General features: G+C 38.3%; 1 protein-coding gene across 2 annotated transcripts in view; it reads left to right on the forward strand.

The window, feature by feature from the left end:
- PIK3CG (phosphatidylinositol-4,5-bisphosphate 3-kinase catalytic subunit gamma) overlaps positions 1–17,588 on the forward strand; it is a 36,893-nt gene extending 19,305 nt beyond the window's left edge. For both annotated transcript variants that reach the window (XM_059816029.1, XM_059816028.1), the window contains exons 6-11: positions 219–365; positions 1,610–1,700; positions 5,811–5,941; positions 8,453–8,564; positions 10,490–10,647; positions 15,820–17,588. In XM_059816029.1, coding sequence (XP_059672012.1) covers positions 219–365; positions 1,610–1,700; positions 5,811–5,941; positions 8,453–8,564; positions 10,490–10,647; positions 15,820–16,101 — 921 coding nt within the window. In that variant the 3' untranslated portion in view covers positions 16,102–17,588. The remainder of the gene's footprint in view (positions 1–218; positions 366–1,609; positions 1,701–5,810; positions 5,942–8,452; positions 8,565–10,489; positions 10,648–15,819) is intronic.
- The last annotated feature ends 4,451 nt before the right edge of the window (positions 17,589–22,039 follow it).

Consider the following 22,039-nt stretch of genomic DNA (forward strand, 5'->3'; position numbering starts at 1 on the left):
GGTATGCTTTTTCCTTTATCATGGACAGTGTTAAAAGTTGTGCAGGTTCAGTGAGGCTTTATGTGGCAATTGAATACCATTCCTTACATGTGCTTTCAGTGTGTTTCTTGTGTTAAAACTGATTGGAAGTTGGTGAACTACTCTGTAGCTGGTGTGTAAAAAGGTTAGTTGTGTTGATGTTGGAGTACAATGGCTAGCAATAAATGTGTCTTTCACAGATAGAAAAATGTAAAGTAATGGCATCTAAGAAGAAGCCCCTCTGGCTTGAGTTTAAATGTGCAGATCCAACAGCTCTATCAAATGAAACCATAGGCATAATCTTTAAACATGGAGATGACCTCCGTCAGGACATGCTTATTTTACAGGTATGATAGCTAAAATATATAAAATTAATAAAGTGAATATTTGAAAATATTTTAAAATAATTTTACTTTTCAGAGATGTGTATACCTTATCTTTACTGTCCATATGAAATACGAGGTTGTCTTTTGTTTTTTAAACTGTGTATGGCAAGGCTGACATCAAAACTGGATCTTCTTTCTTGTACTACAGTTTTTTATGTTACTGTGTTGTGGGTTAACCCTGGTGGGATGGGGAAAGAGGAAAGGAAGAGTAAAAGCAAGAAAACTTGTGGGTTGAGATAAAAATTGTTTAATAAGCAAAGGAGAAGTGGAAGAAGAGAGAAAGAAAACAAAACAAGTGATGCAAAGGCAGTCACTCACCACATCCCATGGGTAGACCAATGCCCAGCCAGTTCCTGCGCAAAAGATGGTTAACCTACCTAACCCCCTTCCTCTCTGTTTTATTGCTAAGCATGACATTATTCAGCATGGAATATTTCTTTGGTTGATTTGGGTCATCTGCCTGGTTGTGTCCCATCCCAAACTCTTGTGCACCCCTGATCTATTCACAGTGTGGCAGAGTGAGAAACAGAGGCAACTTTGACACTCTGCAAACGCTGTTCAGCAGTAGCTGGAACATCAGTGTGTTACCAGCATTGCTTTGGTCACCAACCTAAACCACAGCACCATACGAGACACTCTGAAGAAAATCAACTTCATTCCAGCCGGACCCAGGACATACTGTTACCCTGTTTTCTCCTGCCATGTGCCATACAAACTTCACATTTTGGTGTTCTAGAGAAGGAATCTTATTTAGTGCAAGATGGTCTGTTTTTCTGATGAAGCATTTTTATCATTTATTTATGCAATGGGTGAATTTACAAATGAAAAAGAAATTGGTAGGTAGCGTTGCTTTAGTAATATTTCAGTGATTGTTCTGACAAACTGGTTTGTAAGCATTTTGGGGGGTAATTATGGGAAAAATGGACATAATTGCTGATATACTCAATCTCAGGTCATGTGGAAATCATACAATGTATTTATTAATACTTTATAAAACAGTAGAGATTGCCTGGGCACAGAACAGATGAGGAAATATAAACCCTGATAATCTTGAATGGCTGCACACTTTCTGTATTTATCTCTTAATCTGTAAAATAGACAAGTAAATTTAGCCCCATCTCAGAAGTCTGGCTAGTGTTGTTTGTGTGAGTAATAAGTAATGTCCAAATAATTTAAAATAACTTAGCGATAATTGTTTTTACTAGATTCTTCGAATTATGGAATCCATTTGGGAAGCAGAATCCTTGGACCTCTGTTTGTTACCGTATGGTTGTATTTCTACAGGGAACAAAATAGGTATGTATACTTACTGTGATTAGAAATTAAAAATACCATAGTTACAGAAGTTGCATATAGCAGAACTATTCTAGTATGCACTGTGGTCCTGAGATAAACAACAGTTTATTAAACTTTCTGTGAGCAGCCTTCAGTTGCATCTTAGCAATGGTTTCTGCCCTTCTGATGGGTATCCTTCAACTGCTGCACTAGCTTAACTGACAGTGATTCCTGTGCAAGTCCAACTGTTTGAGTCCTGCTGTAAGTTTCTTTTTAATAACAGTATTTGGTATGAAAAAGCGGTGAAAGTGGGTGACTTACTCAAGATGCGTTTTAATGTCTTGATAAGAATAAAATAGAGAGGAGAGTTAAAATAGCAAAAAAATTATGTTTTTTTCCTGACCTAAAGCTTCATACGCTATACTACATAGAAGCAACAGTATTGCTCAACAGGATGCTCAGGCAATATTTCTCAGTGGGTATTAGTTCCTGCAGCACAGATGATCTGTTTTCCAGAATTCATGGTGGGAGAAATCAAGTAGTTGCTTACAAAGCTTCTGGAGAACTGTGTTGATGTGTAGAGCAACCTGATCAGCTCTGGAAGAGTCCAATTACATCCAGAAATGCCAAACTGATGTATAATTTATACATCCTGATGGCTCCAAACTGACTCTTTGTTGTTGGATTTGCATATATTATGTACCCTAGCACATCCACATTACACAGTTTCCTAGTATCCAGATAATACATAATTGACTGTAGAGCCAATTTTGCTGAGCAGTTCTTGAATGATTAGCTGGAGAAGAGCCTCCTCGGTGTAGAAAAATTGGGCATGCCCAAATGAAGCTATTGTGCTGAAAAAAATGCTTTGGCTGGTATAAACAGTGCGTCAGTGAGAGATTAGCAAGTACAGCTCTGCCATTTACTTAAAGCTTGAACGTGTAAAAATCAGCAAGTTTGTTAATTCCTGTCATCGGTGTAGCTGGCAGTATGATAGTAACTGCATGGATTGATAAAGTAATGATAATATAAATATTGCTATGCGTCTCCCATGATCTCCAGCTTTTTAGTTCTTTTCTTTTTCAGCAATATATTTTGCTTTATGGATCGAAGAATAATGAACTGAGTCCCAGTAAAATTAAGAACTCTTTTTAATTTATATCTGTAATGTACTTCCTCTCTAAAATCCATTGCCACATAAAATTTTTATCATTCTTTCTTTTGACTTCAAGATATCTCAGCAATGCAGAAAACACAAACTCACTGATAAAATACATAGTAGTGTGATACAAAAGAGTTTCCTTTCTCCTAATATAAGTATTTTAAAATTAAATAAATTGCATTGACAGAATTCTAATAATAAAGGAAATAGAACATTATATACCAAAATACTAACTAACTAAATATAAGGAGGGTTGTTTTTTTTCCCTCTCCTTTAGGTCTGTTACAACAAATCCAATTTTTTTGAGAGATTTTTAGGATTTAATTTAATTTTGTTTAAAATCATCTTAACACAATGTAATATAATGAAATAATGAAGTAAGCGGCAGGAATTCTGCCAGTGATCCTATCATTCTTATATTCAAGTTACAGACTTCATTATTCTTTCATGACTTCTTAATTGACTCCCCATTCTTTTATCTCAAGGAAATAATTGTTTATTTTCCTATACGCATGGGGGAGGTGTAAGAATTTAGCATCCTTTCAGCACCATAGTGGGGGCATGGTTAATCACATAAAGACTCCTGTTCAGTTTGCTGAGAATACCTGCAGCCTAAATTAGTAATACCCAGTGTGGGACACTTTGATGTAGAGCTTATGCTTGTTTGGAACAAAACCAAAAAGTAGTGGCATGCCAATGTTCTTTCACAACATTTGTAACGTGGTCTTCTTCAAAGCTGCTTTTTCCCCTCCCTCTTAATATTTCCATGGAACGTGGGGCAGTTTCTGTCTATTGACACAAGGACGGTACTCCATTCTGCACTGAGCACAGGGAAGCAGCCAGGTGTCTTACACCTGGGTCTGGCACCCCCTCCTGTGTAGAGCTTTCTCAGTCTGTTGAAGACATCTTGATGCAGTTTGCAGTTTTGGAAGCATCCATCCTCCCCACTGCTGCTGTCAAATAGACCTCTGTAGGAGGAACTTTCTCTTCTATCTATCCCTGGTAAAAGATTATACCCTATTCTCTCTCCCTTTGACATGGCCATATGTTCTCGGCTCTGTGAGGCAGTTATCACTACTTACTATGCTGTATCACTGCCAAATTTAAGAAGTTCAAGCTGGCACTTAATGTAAGAGTCACCTGCTTTAGTATTGCAGATCCCCAGAAACACATAGCATAGTGCATTTACTGCTGCACTTCCTCCCAATTGAATACAGCCCAGCTGAGATCCTCTGTCCCAGTTACTGAAGCCTTCTCTAGGACTAACCATACTTACCAGGAGGCATGTCTGTATTTAGAAGGATTTGCCAGAAGAGCTATACTGTTCCAGCAGTTAACTTTTTTTACCACAATAATTTTAAAGTATTTACTTGGGCAGAATAACCTGCACAACACTATGTGTAGGTTTTATACCACTCTTGGCAGTGCAGAATGATCAGTAAAGGGTTTTCATTAACAGCTACTTTGAAATCTGGGGACCTTTCACACTGCTAATCAACATAGCTATGCTGGGAGAAGTTTTAAGCACAAGGGGAAGCAGAAGATGCCTCCTGCAACAGCTCGGCTCCCTTGGAATCAAGGAGCTGTTGGCCAGTAGAGGGAGATTTGTGAGCACAGGCAGGGAAAGCCTTTTCAACAACTGGAATGTGATCTGGAGCTCACTCCCAGGAGGAAAACAACAGCTTGACAAGTACAGACCAAAATGCAAAGCTTTTTAATTTGGTGGTGTTGGCGGTGGGTTTTGGCAGTCATATTTCTACAATAGTTTTATTACAAACAAATCCAGGCCACTGTCAAGATGGGAGAAATACGTCCAGGGGGTTTTCAGTCATGAATTCAGCCATGTGTGGAAGGCAGGGAGCAGGAAGAGATTACTGCGTTGTTACTCTGTTACTGAAAAATTTGCACATAATTCAGTAATTGCAAAAGAGTAGGACTGTGAATAGAGAGAAGTTCATCTGTCTCAGAGAGAGAGTCAAACTGAAACCGAATCAGAAACTTCTTTGAATCACTTTGGGGAGAAAGGATATTTTTGTTTGCTTGCTTATCTTTGAGCTGGAGCTGAAGCCAGGCTTTTACCTAGAAGACACTGTTGAACTTGAACCAGAGGAAGAAAATATAGTATTTCCAGTTATCAAGTAAGTTCAACTAAAATCTGACCTTCCCCCATACAGGCATGCCCAGTACGAGGGCAGGCTGCATTTGCTATTCTTGGCTACGGTGCAGAGTTGTGTTGCAGCCTCTGTTTCTGCTTTTCTCTCTAGCTTCCCCTTCATCGCATGCCATGTTAGTATAAACAGTACAAGTCCTTGTTTCCGCACCATATTGCTGTGATGTGTTGATTTGCCCTTGCAAGGATCTATTCAGTTTAGAGACCGGCCTCTGGGCCCCAACAACCAGAGCTTTCTACCAGGAGTCCCACTGCTATAACTCACTGTGTACTGGTATTTCTGAACATTTCTGTGCATATGCACACTGAAGATTAAATTGGGTTTACTGCAGGAGGGCCAGCTCTGTTTCTCTACCATAGCTCTGGCAACACTTGCATCCCTAGGCTGCTGCAACGCTGCAGCTTCTCTTAAGCTCTTCAAATTTGTGAAGTTGGAGAGAAGCTGGTGGGAATGTGAACGGTACCTGGGCTTCTGCAGGGAATCAGGACAGGAGGTAGTCCCTCTCCTTGGGAAGAGCCTTATGCAGAGGGTCCCCATTCATCATATGATTCTTTCCATTTTAAAAGGTTTTACATTCTCATGGAGGAGTTTAGGATGCCAGGCTAGTTATGAGCTCTGGCTGGTTTCAGCTGGGAATGAACAAGAACTGCTGTTGCTTGTAAAATAGATCTCTGCTCACAACCTATGAAGTTCTGCAGTTGATTTAAAAAACACAGTTTTAAATTTAATTTTGCATATTTTTGAAATGCTTTGATACAGATTTAATAACATCTTTTAAATTTTCTTTGTTTTCTCTAGGAATGATCGAAATTGTGAAAGATGCTACAACAATTGCCAAAATTCAGCAGAGTACAGTTGGCAACACTGGTGCATTTAAGGATGAAATACTAAACCAGTGGCTCAAGGAAAGATGCATGATTGAAGAGAAGGTGAGTTCTTTGAATTTTTAAGTAGGATTTTCAAATGCACCCTACTAACTTGGAATCATAGAATCATTTAGGTTGGAAAAGACCTTTAAAATCATTGATTCGAATTGTAAACCTAACACTGCCAAGTCCACTGCTAAACCATGTCACTACACACCACATCTACATGTCTTTTAAATACCTCCAGGGATGGTGACTCTGCCACTTCCTTGGGCAGCCTGTTCCAATGCTTGATAACCTTTTTGATGAAGAAATTTTTCCTAATATCCAATCTAAACCTCCCCGATGCAGCTTGAGGCTATTTCCTTTTGTCCTATGACTTGTTGCTTGGGAGAAGATACTGACACCCACCTCGCTACAACGTCCTTTCAGGTAGTTGTAGAGAGCGATGAGGTCTTCCCTGAGCCTCCTTTTCTCCAGACTAAACAACCCCAGTTTCCTCAGCTGCTCCTCGTAAGACTCTTCACCAGCTCCAGACCCCTCACCAGCTTTGTTGCCCTTCTCTGGACACGCTCCAGCACCTCAATGTCCTTCTTGGAGTGAGGGGCCCAAAACTGAACACAGTATTCGAGGTGCAGCTTCACCAGTGCCAAGTACAGGAGGACGATCACTTCCCTCATCCTGCTGGCCACACTGTTTCTGATACAAGCCGGGATGCCGTTGGCCTTCTTGGCCACCTGGGCACACTGCTGGCTCATCTTCAGCCGGCTGTCGACCAACTCCCTGAGGGTCTTTTCCACCAGGCAGCTTTCCAGCCACTCGTCCCCAAGCCTGTAGCATTGCATGGGGTTGTTGTGACCCAAGTGCAGGACCTGGCACTTGGCCTTGTTGAACCTCATACAGTTGGCCTCGGCCCATTAAACCAGCCTGTAATTTTATTTTATTTTATTTTATTTTATTTTATTTTATTTTATTTTATTTTATTTTATTTTATTTTATTTTTTAAATTCTGAGTTTGTTATGGTTTTACTTGAAAAGCTCTTACAGTTTGTAGAGGAAAAAAAATCCTAAGTCGTAAACTTGAATTTACTGGTCTGTACCCTCTGAACAGATTAGAAATGAAGTTAAACTTGATTTATCAGTAATTCCTTTAGATAACTAACTGGGTTGATATAATTTACGTACAGTGTACCAACTAAAACTCCACTTCCCTGCAAGCAAAGTGCAGAAACAACTGGTTGTATCAATACTGTGAATAAGTAATTTTTAGACCCTGTTTCTAAAAAGGTTTTAAAGCACAATTGAGACATATGAAAAGTCCCAATTCTACTTATTATAAGAGTAATCAGTATTGAAACTACAGGAACTGGCCAGTTAGGTCCACGGAAAGTAGTTCTTCTACACCCCTAATGGTAAGTGATTTTAAAAATCTATCAACTGAAGGAATTTTCTTCCACTTCCATCTCTCCTCTACTGCTGAAACATTACAACCAGTGCTGGATACATGCATGTTAAAATTTTAGGTTAAAAAAACCCCTCTGTATCATGAACTTGACTATTATTATAAGTCTCTTCGCTGTTTGGAAGCTGTACTGGGCCAGGTTAAGCACTCCGATTCCATAGTTATTAGCAGTTAGGAAGCAGAAGAATATTCAGAACAGTTTAAAGCAATTGATATTTTAGTTACTACAACATTGACTCTTGGGTGGTTGCATGGGTTCAGTAAGGTCTGCTCCTCTTCCTCTGGCAGAGTTGGCTTCTGCATTCTGTGGTTCATTCTTGCGCAATGTTTTTTAAATTGCCATGAATATTTCATTTATGTTCATAGATGTTTTGGCAGACATCTCCATGAACAATAAGCTGTTGTCATGTGCACAAGCCTGTGCTTCCTGGAAATCCACAGCTCTTTTGTTAGCTAGATCAGCTTTGTTTCTTGCTAAAGCTATTACAATGTTAGGACTTGCTTGTTGCTGAAGTTCTTTGACCCAATTTTTTGCTCTGGCAAAAGGAGCCCAGAGCCCATACAGTTGTGTTTGTGTTACTTAACGTGAGTTTTAAAAATCCATTCATTTTCCCTGTACTCAGCTGTGGTTGTCTGTGAAAAAGCCTTTAGCATCCAGCTGGCAGCTGAGCTCCTGAGAAATAAGATGCTTTGGAAATAATTCCTTTGTCGGTGGTATTTAGAAGTGATCCATGAGGAGCAGATTGAAAGGACATCTAAGAACGTTGAAAGGCAGTGTGGTTTTAAAGGATTTAAATACAGGTTTGGGTACTCACAACTCCTTTGCTTAGGTAGGTCCACTGACCTACTAGAGCTTGCTGCCAGCTTTTTTTCTCAGAAAGTGTGGACAACTATATGCTTATTTTATTTGTTCTAAGGGATAGAGCCTGGTTGCACAGTACAGCAAGTGCAATGTAGGGCTGTGATCTTAATCTCTGCTGTGCAACGGTGTATTTTATAAGACAGTTTGTCTGTTGATAAACACATGTCGACAGAAAGGTGTATGACTTTGAGAATGACTGAATTTAGTTTCTAGCATTGAAGCATTTAACACCTCTAAGATGTATTTTTAGTTTCAGGCAGCTGTGGAAAGATTTGTTTATTCTTGTGCTGGATACTGTGTGGCAACCTTTGTACTTGGAATAGGAGACAGGCACAATGACAACATTATGATTACAGAAACAGGTGAGTTATTTTTTGAGAATTTCATAGAAGTAGTGGGGATTGTCTGTACTTCACTGGATTTATCTTTCATTTTAATAAATAATGCGTTTAACAATGAATGAAGAGACACAATCTAGTTCTGTCAGCATTGCTTACAAGTTCAGGTCCTCCTGTGACATTGAAATGTATTGTCACCCCTTTTGGCCTTCATATAGGCTCTAGATATTTATCATTAATAATACCATTCTTTTCCAAGGATGAGTTTGTTACAAACTAAGTCATGAGGAATGTAAAACTATTTTTTTTTTAGTGTCTAGATCTCGGATCTAAAAGTCAAAAAACTTTAAAAAGCAGGCAGCTGTTCATCTGTCTGAACTGTGGATGTGGTTCTGACAGTGTTCAGTGGAACTGTGTCAGAATCTAGATGTTACTGGACTATTTTCACTTCCGAGGAACATAATTGCTTTAAATACCTTTGTAGAAAATCCTAGAAAGTGAATGTACATGGAGTGTATTGGTTTTTCTACTGACGTCTGTAGGATGGTTGCAAGCCTCCTGAAAGAATCACAATTTTTTTGTGTTACAAACTTTGGGAATTATTTCTGCAGCTGCACATTGGTTCATCCCTAATTTTACTCACCTATGGAAGCCCCAGAAAGGACCCCAGAACGAGCAGTACATATGGAGGAGTTTTATTTAGTCTAAGAAATTAAATTCCAATTTCATGATCCTCTTGCTTCATAATTAGTCTTAATGCTAAGAGACAGAAAATACTTTTGGGCTTAGTTAGAAGGCTGTATATTTAATATTAATCATATTATAGTTAAAGTTTTACCAGTTGAAGGCTAGAGAAAAGTACCCTGAAGGCAGAAATGAGCTAATTGAAGACTACAGTAATAAAGTTCACTGGAAGTCCTTGAGGAAAAGAAGGCAAAGAAATGCTTTGATTTCAACTTTATATATAATACAATGCAATGTTAGTGCCCATTGGCAGAAAATGAGGGACGGGTCAGTAGAAAGAGAGACAAAGAAAAAAAGGTTATTCTGTTGTGGTCAGGAGCAGGTTTGCCTTGGAGTCTTTAACGGAAGCTGTCTTGAGCAACAGAAGCCAGAAGGATGTCAGTCTGAGAGGTCTTCAGAGACTGTGAGATTTGGTAGGTTGGGAGGACTTGGAAACTTGCTGAAATGCTGGAACATCTAAGGATGTTCCACTTACAGGTCACTCTTAAGTATCATCTTACATCATTTGATGTTTTATCTTTTTTCTACATGTACCACTATTACAAATCTATGTTTTTAAGTAACCATACTCTTATACTTCCATCTTGTCTGCCAGTGAAAGTAATAAAGTAATCTGAAGAGCAGCAGCACACTCCAGTCCTGTAGGTGTAGCAATCCTTAAAAGAGGGGGTTTTCATTGCTTTCCTGGGAACTGATACCCTACTGCAATCTCAAAGTTACCCAAAGGGTGACAATGCAAACCACAGTAGAGGGTGGTTGAGAAATTGGTAATGCAGGTCTGTGGGGCAGAAGCATGTTCTAGTGAATGACATTAGCCAAGGAGCTGGATAGCGCCAGAATCCCATGGGTATTTGAAACGTAATCCACAAGCCTTTTCCATGTAACAATGTGCTGGGAGCTGATTGTTATGGATCTGAGGCACAAGCTTTCCTTGGTCAATTTTTGAAGAGCTGTGAGTTTATGTTTAGAAAATACAGCAGTTCTGCCAGGTTTTTAACAGCTGTCAAAGATAAATAAAAAGTAACTTTGCCAAGAGGACAGAATTGTGTATTTAAAAAAAAAAAAAGAGAGAAAATAGTCTTTTCTGCTAAAGATTGATCATATATACCCCAAAAAAGAGGTTGTGGAATTATTGTGAATACAAGTAAGTGTTCTTGGCAGTTCATTGTATTTGAGCCTAACTGTGACTTCTTCTCTTTATGAAGGTAACCTTTTCCATATTGATTTTGGACATATTCTTGGGAATTATAAAAGCTTCCTTGGAATTAATAAAGAAAGAGTTCCTTTTGTGCTGACTCCGGATTTTCTGTTTGTCATGGGGACTTCTGGAAAGAAGACAAGTCTCCATTTCCATAAATTTCAGGTAAGGAGTGAATATCTAGCTGCAAATCAATTAAGCAATGTTTTTTACCCTCTAAAATGAACATTAGTGCCTTAGTTTTCAAAGGTCTAGGCTCCTGGGTATTACGTTAATAAAACTTACTGAATCATAACACAATTCCGGGATATTTTAGGCCCAACTAAGAGCAAAAATTATCTGTAGGATTATGGGGACTAGATTTCAAGCATCCACAAAGCCACATTGAAAAGCTTCAGTTAGCAGCAGACCAGAGAGGCAGTCCTTCCTTTGTTTCTTGTCTTGATTGAAAATGCTTTGTAGAGGGCTTCAGAATTTGCACAATTAGAGGAGACTCATAGCACTAAGCAGAGCCCACTGTGTAGTATGAGCAGGTGCGAGGCATTCCCCAGCTGGCTTTGCCAGTGTTATTCCCTCATGTTCTGGGGCTCGGACTACTGCATCTGAATAGGAATCTGCAGTGACCCTAAGCTATGTCAGATTCTGGTTTTGCGAAGTGAATGGACTTAACCATCTGAAAGAAAAGAATGGTGTTAAAAATGTATTCTATTGCGGCTTCTATTTGAAATTGAGCCACTCTGAAACAGTTGTGATTTTTCAAACTTGTGTATGACCTGGGCAAGGAGGGAGCAAAGCAAAATGCTGTATAGTATGTTTAATGAAATGGCTGAGAGCATGGCTGAACAGAAGTAAATGGATGTCTGGGGTGTTACTCCTGTGCTCTTCTTTAAGAACTTTAAAGGGCCTGATTTAGAAAGCAGGTTCCCTATAATATCAAAAGAAAAAGTCTCCTCCAGTGCATGAGTCAAAGCAAAAGCTTAACTTAGATGTTCTGGATTCCCTGTGGATGAACCAGTCTCTCTCTCCTGCTAAAGAGTCTGGTTTCTAACCTGAGTACCAAATTAAGATTCTTACTGTTGGATAGTGAATATGTCCCTTTGAACATATACATGATTGTACAGCAAATAATGAGGCAGTTGTCATCCTTGAGCCCAGACTTCTGAAAATAATTGAAGAACTAGGTGTGATTTTTGAGTCTTTGTTTTGCACAAGGACTAGCTTTATCACAGTGCAGGTGTTTTGAAGGGGGCTTGTGGCTCAAAAGACTTAAGAGCAGGGTGGGTTCTGCTATGGGAGGGGAATGCTGAGCCCATGCTCTCAGAGAAGCCTGTGAGCTGTGCTGCATACAGGAAAGATGCTGTTACCGCAGCTGTAAGCCATGTACAAGTGTGGGGCTGAAAACACCACTCTAGGGTATGTTGTTTCATAGAAGACCTCTGTTCTGGAAGCAGAAAATAGTTGAAAATGTGAAAGTGTGCTAATGGAGAATTGGAAGACTAGCAACCTGTTAATGTCTGCAGTGAGGTAATGTTCTGTTCGTATATATGGATCATTCAGCTTTTTAGAGAATATCTGAGAATATCTGCTGAATATCTTCAGCAGCCAAAATACCAAAAGCAATGGGAGGTGATTTTGGTCTTAGCCCCTCTTCAATAAGCTGTGCCTTCATCACACAGTCCTGGGTTTGACTGAATACACATATTGTTACTCTGGTACTAATTTCTAAATCCTGCTACCATCCCACTAATGCAGACGGTTTAGGAATGCTGTGATAGTGCAGGTCATTAACCTGATGAAAGGTGATAAATGTGCTTTGTGAACTGTGACCGTGATATGTGACCTGGTCATTTTAAGTGGGATGATTTAGGCGCAGACAACAATAACACTGACCAAAAAAATGTAAGTTCATGTACAGTACTGCTGCATTAGATACTGGTTATAAACTGGTATTCCGGTAGTACATTAACAGGCTTTTCTGTCTCAAAGACCTATAAAAAGAAAGTTAAAATACTTCCATACAAGTAAAATAGTAACACAGAGCAAGATCTGCATCACATATTTTGCTGTAAAAAATATATGGTTTAATTATATGGTCAGAGTACAAAAATAAACAAAATTATAGCTTCACTTTTCAACTGGCTGGTTTCATCATGTTTCCTAATATTGAGGGACTCATTCAGTGTGCGAGCTGACTTATTCATGTATTAATGCATATATCCTTCATTGATTTTTAAGAGCATCTCTCATTAATTTGTATTTCAACTGCATTAAAATAGGTTGTACTTTAGAGGAATCCTTTGTTTTTTACAGGCTTTGGTGGTTTTGATATTTTAAAATATCTACTTTAAAAAAAAAAAAAAAATTTCTCTGTCACCTACTGGATACAGTCCATAAAGATGGGTTAGCCATAGCTTCTATTGCAGGTGTCAAAGGGGGTTAATTAGGCAAATAATTTTGACCAAAGTTCACTGCAACAGAGTATAGATCGTTATTAGTGAACTTCTAAAGCTGTCGCTGGCCTGGGAACTTTTCTGGAACTAGCAATAAAGCTCATTCCTATTAGCTCTTAATCTAAATTTTGCTTCCCTTTTTGTTTGCATTCCTTATGATGGTTTAATGAAAATTAAGAGGCCAGAGGTTATTAATGACATCACAGATATGTTTAGTAGGAAGCAGTATTTGATGGTCTTTTGTCCTAATTGCAAAACTGTATCTAAGTATGACTTAATCTGAGAAGACAAGTATTTTTCTGTTCCATCTACGAATTTTTCAGCTGCCTTAGTACTGTCCAGATTTCTCTTACTGGAGTGTCATATCTGGTGGCATTTCCTTTCCAGCCTTTGGCTGAAATGCATGCAACTCTCTTACTCTTATGTACATGCAACTTTTTCACTTCTTAGTTGTGGAAACCCTTGGGAGAGCCTCATTTAAAATCTTTGTAGTCTTTTGAGCTTTGTCCACCTACCTGTTATTAGTTTGCCTAAAATTATCTTTGCTAGGTTTTGCATTACATTTTGAATGCATTTTTATTCATTATATTTAATTTATTTCATTCATTATTTTTTCATTACTCTGCTGACTTGATAATAGAGATCTGTATTTTCAAGTACTAATCAAATACTTCTGTACCATTTGTTTACAAAATCTCATGTATTTGATTGTCAAATAAAGGTGACAGAAAGCAGAAGGGTGTACAATCCATCACTGAAAAATACTTATTTGTAGTATACCCTACAGGGAAGGGATGGCCTCTATAACAGAACTTGGACACTTTATATTATGAAAATGCTTGACCTTTAGGATACTAATACTTAGGACCATTTCAAGCTCTCAGAATAATTATTCTTCATTGTCTCTTGGACAATGGGAGTGGTTTCTCCTCAGCTCCTCTCATTTTGCCTATGGCTTTAGATTAGTTAGCAGCTTTCTTCTTAATCCCATGGTAAGCATCTACATATCCTTGACACGTATGTATATGTTATTTTTGGTTCTCTCTGCCTCTCTCAGAAGTGTAAAAATTAGTTTTCTTGGAAGATGTTAATTCAAAACTCCATTCAGTTCCTGTCTGAATAAATAACTGTAACAAGCAGATACAGATTTTTAAAATCTTTTGAATTCCTGGAAGGACTGCCTTTAAGATGCAGGATGCCACATTCTTGACTGAATAATTGGTTTCCTGTCTCAGACACCTGCAGTAGTGAGATGCATCATCCACAGAGAAATGTAAAACCTCCTTTGATATAACTAGAAAGAGCTTTCATCTCTTTCAAGGGGAACAAAACATACACTAACTCTTGCGACAGGATTTCCCTGTTTGAAGTTGATAATACATAAGTAGAATTAATTTTTTTTTTTTATTATTATTTTTTCCCTTGGTGTCATGGAGGGAAACTAATCCCTGTGATGAGATGATGGGTGTTTTCTGTTGTAAATTGTGCTTTGACCACTGCAATTGATCTTCTGCTTTGCTAGAGCTAAACTAACATTAGAGTTCATAAGTATGATCTTATTTCAGGACAGAATTTATTTGGAATGAAAGACTTAAGGGCCGAGGCAATAGGAAAAAAGAAACCCTACAGACAGATCTTCAACATATCATCTTCCTTAGTATCTTCCTAACCTATCTGGTTTGTTGTCCTGGTGTTGCTGATGTGAACAGTGATAGATGTTAAGATTATTTGTGCACTTCTTACTGTTTCTAAGGAAGGAAAAAACCTTACACCTTGTCAAAAATAAACAGTGCTCTAGAGGGTTGATGAGATTTGGTGGAACTTTCATGCACATATTTGGATTTCTTAAGAATTCCTTAATAAATTCATATACATTTGAGGAAGGGTTAAATTGAATATTTAATTGGGTAAAAATTAGCATTGCTTCAGCTTTGATTTTAATAGCAACAACCTTCTTGGAAATATTTTTCATCTTTTTGCATTACTGCATTGCAGGCCCAATTTAACTTTCTAATATATGATTGATTTCTTCATTGCATTGTCTTCCTTAAGATGTTTTTCCTACAAGTAAATGAGTAATAAATTCAATATAAGAAATAATAATTTCAGTTTATGTATTAGTCACTTAGCATTAAATACTCTTTTAAAAAGCATTGCGTGTTTTTCCAAGCTGCAGAGATTTTATTCTTCTAAAGGTTATGTTGTTAAGCATAAATTACTTAGATATGGAAGTGAAAAAGCTATAAAAAAAGAAATCTATGGAACCCATATGACAGTACATAAACATAGAAGTCCTACAGCAAGGCAGTGTGCCTGAAAACTAGTGCTGTCAGCTGTAAAAATTTCTCAGAACACCAAGCCCGAAAAATCTTCTCCATTAAGTAAGCTGCCACCTCTGCAAAGTTAATAGACATATATATATAAAATGAAGAACAGTACCCTGGAGGTGCTGCTTTATTCAATATCACTTGCCAGCCATGGTCTTTAAATGGGAACATACCAAAGGGAAAGGAAGACAATGAATTATTGCTGTCTCTTCTAACAGCCACAGAAAGATATTATATGACAGGGAAATTAATTTGAAATTTTGGTGAAGCTAAGGTTTTATGCTTTAGTAATTAATATAATATTATTAGAAAGAGCCTTTAGTCTGTGCAGCAAAACAGTACTTGTTGCCCCAAGGTGTCGTGAAGAATGAAGTAATACCGAGTGATGGATGCAGAAGTTTGCTTCACATTTCTGCTCAGGTGAATGTCTCTGTCCGGTCTCCTCTCTCTGATGTACTCGAGTGATTGAATAGTGTTGGTTGTTGAGAGTCCTGTGAAATTCCCACTCCATCCCTCTCAGTTCACCTCATCAATTAACAAAAAATTCTTCTCTCTTGTAGGACGTATGTGTGAAGGCTTATTTAGCTCTTCGACATCACACAAACCTGCTGATCATCCTGTTCTCCATGATGCTAATGACTGGAATGCCCCAATTAACCAGCAAAGAAGATATTGAATATATCCGGGATGCACTGACAGTAGGGAAAAGCGAAGAAGATGCCAAAAAGCATTTTCTTGATCAGATAGAGGTTTGCAGAGATAAGGGCTGGACTGTGCAATTTAACTGGTTTTTACATCTTGTGCTTGGAATCAAACAAGGAGTAGAAAAGCATTCTGCTTAACATTTTATGTAAATTAACTGTGGGTGTGAATAGGAGGTTAGTGAATCTACATGTTATTTATGCATTCCGAATAAATGAGCAGTCAAATTGCCTTTACTTTGCTGGCAGCTTAAATGGATCTTCTAAAAACGCAAGGACTTTTGCTCTGCCCCTCCAGAAGATCTTCCTGCAGTTAAGACTTTTTTTTTTTTTAACGTCTAATGGCACTTCCAAGTTGCTGGATTCTTTTAACTAGTTGCTTTGCTGATGTGGCCTGCATTTTTCGTGTTTTCTCTAGTAGTAATTTCAGATAAATATGAAGGAGGAGCTTAAGTAAGATGATAACCTGCAAATTCAAATAGAAATTCCCTATGATATAACTTTAATTGTTCATGATGGTCAAGCCCTTCAAAAGCAGAAGAATCTATTTAAAATCTATGGTTATAACGAAATCCCTGTAGGCAATTCACTTCTTTCTCAGGATGGCTTAAACTCAAGTGTTCTTCACCCACATCCTTCTCTTTTGTCCCTTCCTTAACACTTTGTCCTTTTTAGATTTTTAATATGTTGTCAGTAGAAAATAGCTTTGGCTCTACCACTAGAGGAAATTACCTTACTATTATTGTAGCCTCCTAACATAGACAACTAAGCTTGACTGTCCTGCCAGGAGAACTTCATAGTTACCTGGAAGTTCCTCAGGTTTGAACCTGAAATTCTGAAGGTTTAATTTTGAAGGGTTTTTTACTGTACTTTTTAATGGGGAACATCCATATTATATTACAGATTATATTCTTACTGTAAAGTTACTGAAACTCCACCTGTATAGTAAAAGCTTTGTAGGAAAAGCAATGGTACTTCCTTATTCTTCAGAGAAAACTCCTTATGTAAGAGTAATTGACTTTTTACCAAATATTTGAGAAACCCAAAGTTATTTATTCTTTGGTGATACATTTTCAGCATATACCTAGGAGGAATTAAATGTAATCTTTGAAATTGTGTATATTTTGCTATTTATTTTTAAATTCCTTGAAAGACTATACTACTGAAAAGCTATTTATGAAAGAAAAAAAATCCTTATCTTTAATTTCAATATTTAAACTTAAAAGAGGAAAAAATGGGCAGTGTTAAGTAGAATTTTAACTTCTCTACTGTAGGATGCCTGCAAATCATCAAGTCTGCCTATGGTAGGAAAGGAAAAAAATATATAGCATGAATTAATCTTTGACTTGAATTATTATGGTATACTTCCTGCTAATTGATTTTTACCAAAGAGAGAAGATGGCTTACAATATTGCTTTTTTGCACTTGTGCCCGTGTAATTTCTTCTTTCATTGTAGTGTTACATGGGTTTTACATTACATATAAATGATTAACTGAATTTTTTAATTCTGTTATCATTTGCTTTGATCATTTCACAGAACCGTTAAGATTTTAACTACTGCTACCACTGTTACTACTGAGTATATTCTTGAAGGATTTTTAATAAATGTACTGTAATTGGTGTCTCAGTTATGAGATACAGCCAATCTTTTCTTGAAATGTAGATGTTTAATTAGTTACTGTGCACAACAATATTTTTGATGTGTATGGTAGGCTCTAGTTAAGGAATTCTTAAAAGTTAAAATGTAGAATGTTTTGTTGTTCTGTTACATTATTATTCTGTGCAAGATAGGCTTAAGACCATACTAAAATATAAACTAAATGGTGAATATTGTTTGTAAAATTATATTTTTAGATTTGTATTTTATAGATCTCGAATAAATTGACATGTTCTATTCATTTGATCATCATTCATGAATAAGCAGCTTAGCCCAAAATAACACATAAATATTTTTTATCCAGTTACTTAAAGACTGCGTAATCTCAGTAAGAAATCATATTCAGAGTCCCACTCAGAGGAATTGTTTTAGTGCCATATTAATAACTCTGTACGATGTCAGATATCTTAAATTTTAATAGTCTATAGTATTAAAATTGCAATTATTATAATTGTAAAATGTGAATAGAATATTACCACTTTCTAAGAGCACTTTATTTGTTCCTGGTTTGTTCTATAAAGAAAAATCTGAAGATTTTAGTAAGTACCTAGTTTTAAAAGTAAGTAAATCTACTACTATATTTAACTCCAGCATGGGGAAATAAATGCTCATCACAACAAGGGAAATGGCACTCTTGAAGGGAGCCTCCATTCGCAGAAAAAGTTCTATGAGAGATCTGCACCCAGAGGAAAGAAGTTTAGTCTTGCACTAAACTTAGACTGATGATTTTTATCAGCAGTTTACAATGTGCTATATTGAATTGTATACAGTGTTTCTTACAGATGTCTGAAACACCTCTGTGCTAATTAGCAGACTTGTTCATTGCTTTCCTTGCCCGTGAAGGCTACGGTTGGGCTGCCTGGGCAGTGCTAAGCTGCCTTGTGTCTCCCTTTGAACACCCCCTGTGCGTCGGGTGTTAGATGTATGCCAGCCTGACTTCTGGGAGATCAAAAGTAGCTGCCAAATCTCCTTTTTACCTACAGAACAAGCTATTAGGCAGCTTACCAGCACTTTATTTATAAATAGCTGTGCATTCATATGGCTGATTATCTGTTGGCTTTCATGTGCCTCTGGAAACCTCCACCCACGACTGACTCTTTTCTGGCAAGCCCTGACGCAAGGAAGAACAACGCAGAGATGTGTTTTGAGGCAGTCCAGCTTTGAGGTGGAGTGGAATTGCTTTTCAGGTGAGGAGATGGACACAAGTACACATCTGCCCGTCCCAGTGCAGAATACGGCCGTCATTTTCTGGAGTGGCAGCTATGTACCCAAGGCCTTGAAAGCTGGAGCTTATAGCACAGCCACCACTGCCGGAGCAGGAAGCTGAACCACAGTTTCCTGAGTTTGGGCCTCACGTCTCCCAGTGCATAAACACACCAACCCTTCAGAATAGCTGGTTTATAAGGGCTATAAAACAGGAAATGTAAATTAGTCACTAACCACATTTTTCACAGGCTCTAACACAGCATGCAGAGAGAGAAAATTACTGAATTTTCTGAGTAGGTCTCAATTATCATCCTTGTCTCCTGTTAGCCTTAAGATTATTTTTTGAAAATTAATTTTAAGGGCTGCTTTTTCTTTAAGATGTATGATATTTTCTTGGTAGTCTAAATTCACATTACTACTGCACCTAACAGTGGAAATTTGAATATATTCTTAGAGTTAGCGTCTCAGACTCAGTTGTGACTTGACATATACTTTGGCTCCAGCAGGATCATCAAGACATTGGTTAGCGATGAGTATGTCCCCAAGGCTCCAGCCTAATTATATTCCAGGACAGGAAGAGAAGTCGAAAGGGAGCTAAGGTGTACAGCGTGATTATATTTAGATCTTCATTGAATACACTGGTTGCACTTGTCAGAGGTATTTAATCTATCATTAGCAGAATATTTAGCCTTATTTAAAACATGTTTAGCAGCATTTCCTCTGAAATGTGACCAATGATACAGAAATACAGATATGAACAACTGACTTGAGAAAAATACCAATGGAAATTATAAGTCTTATAGGGTATTTTTCATTATAAACCTTTTTTACTGCCTACTAGCAGCGTTCTACAAATCCGCGTGAGTAGTCCCCAGGATTATGTAGATTACAAACTCTGTGCTGATGACTTTCTAATGCAGTTTGTGTAAAGTAGTCTCGAAAATAAGAAATTATTAAAATCTGGGATACCAAACTGTCTGCAGGGTCTGGTGGGCTCTTTGAGTATCCCACTGACACTGAAGTATCTGTAAAACAGTGATGCGCTTTCATGAATCTTCTAATTGCAACTTACGCAATAGAAAAGCAGTTGGAAACAGCATTCCAGAAATCACGTATTCTCCTGGACAGAGTCTGCAGGAAGGCGTTCCTGCCATGCTCACCCCACTCTGCATTTTGGAGGCAGAATTGGCCAGAAAAAGTACTAATACATTTTTAAACTTTGTGGCATGTTTACAGAAAACAACATTCATACTGGAGAAGAGAAAGCAGTTTGTCTGCAGTTACACTGTTAATAGTAAGGACCGATCAAAGATACAAATGACATGTTTATAACTATGTCAGGTTCGTACATCATGTTATTAGAGAAGAGAGGCATTGGTGACCAGTTCTAGTATGATACAGGGAAGGCAATCAGAAGGACGTGGCTTTTCCAGGCTTTTTGAGCATCAGTGGGTCTCTCACACCCAGCAAGAGAGAGGCTGGTGTCCTGCCTGTTGATAATGAGCAAGTGGGCACTTGACAGGAAAAACTCTTTCCTTCCGACCCGTGGGAATGGGGGTTTGTCATTTCAGAGGGTGCACGGCAGCACTTGACATGGCAAGAGCCCTCCACAGGCTGGGGAAGGCAAGTAGGCAGTGTTTAGAAAAAGATGTACCATTTCTCAGGTGATCTTCTGGGGATGCAAAAGAAGAGGCTGTCACTTTGGAAACAGCAGGAGCACAGTGCCAGAAACATGCCAGTTAATTTTAGCTAACAAAAGAGACCTGTGTATGGCAGAAGTGCTATATCTAGTAAGTACGAGCACATCCCACACTTCGGTGCAATCTCTCTGGTGTTCAGCATCAGGAGTCATGGTTTGCAAGTGCTGGTCACGCTCCTAAAGCTGTAGTGTCTATGGGCAGAGTGTACCACCAATCCATTTATTAAGTGCATGAAGAAACAAATGGAAAATAATAATTTGTAGATAGCAGCATTTCTTGAAAAGATAAACATTGAGTAGATAACACAAAGAAAGGGCAAATCTAATGTAATGAAGAATAATCAGGCAAGATCCCTGAAAGGAGAAAGAGAAAGAAAATAGAAATCTTAATGGCCCATAGCACAAAACAGTTTTAAAACTACAGCTCAGGCTTTGTACCAGATCCTCCTTTGCCTTTGAATATATCTTCCTTTATTGAGACTAAGTAATTATCCTGCAAAAGTCTACAAGGGCTATGACTGTTTAATAACCCAAGAAATCTGCTGCCACAATGCAGTTCCATGATAAAGAGTTCATTAACAATTCAAGATCTGGCTAGAGCTGAATTTTGCTCAGAATATTTACCGTTAAATTACCTGAGATTAAAAATAATGCAAATAGTCTTGTGCTTCTTCCCCAAATCAACCAGCAAGTGTCTGGAATTGGCATTAAACTCATCACATGGGGAAGTTATTTCCCGTCATGATGGAAATGCATTTTTCTCTGAAGCATTTGGAGCTGGCCCCTGTCAGGGACAGGAGACTGGCCTGGACAGAGTCTGGCTCTGATGCAGGATGGCAGCTCTTCTGCTCAGCTGTCAAAGTCTCTGCACAAAAGGATCTCAGTGAGATAAACAGGTCTCCTCAGGAAATGCTCTCCCTCCAGCCAAAGTTATCCTTCATTTTGATGAAGTTCATGACAGCATCTCTGTTTTACAAACCTGCTTCTTTCCCACAGAATATGATGTATTTTCCAAACCTTATAAAACAGTAATTCTGCCTGCCTGGAGAGAAAAATACCCAGAGATCTCAGTAACTTCAAAGCAGTCTGAAACCGAAACACTCTAGTCAAGGACCTTTCAATTCAAGGTGATGCCTCATACAAAGGCAGGCAATTATTCTTTATGCCACCGCAGACCTTGCGTTCTAGGGAGATGCTAATTACCTAAACGTTCATTTTTCAGAGGACCACATTTGGGAATCTGTCATTGCAACAGCACACCAAAGCGAGGGCGAAGAGTGGCTTCTAACAAGACCAGAGACTTGAAGGTCCTGTGGAGACTGACACCAGCTTCGTGGGGAGTAGGTGGCCACTGGGTTCAGCTGCATCTTTCCCAGGCCAACGGGGACCCAGTGGCAGCAGCCCTGGCAAAAACGGGTGGAGAAATCAGGGTTTAAGTGCCAGGATGAGCTGTGTGCTCTGGGGCTTCAAGGCAAGAGTAAGCATGATGCATTGAAGGCCAGACCGAAAGCCATTT

The sequence above is a fragment of the Gavia stellata genome, chromosome 4 (assembly GCF_030936135.1).
Source record: "Gavia stellata isolate bGavSte3 chromosome 4, bGavSte3.hap2, whole genome shotgun sequence".
Classification (NCBI taxonomy): domain Eukaryota; kingdom Metazoa; phylum Chordata; class Aves; order Gaviiformes; family Gaviidae; genus Gavia; species Gavia stellata.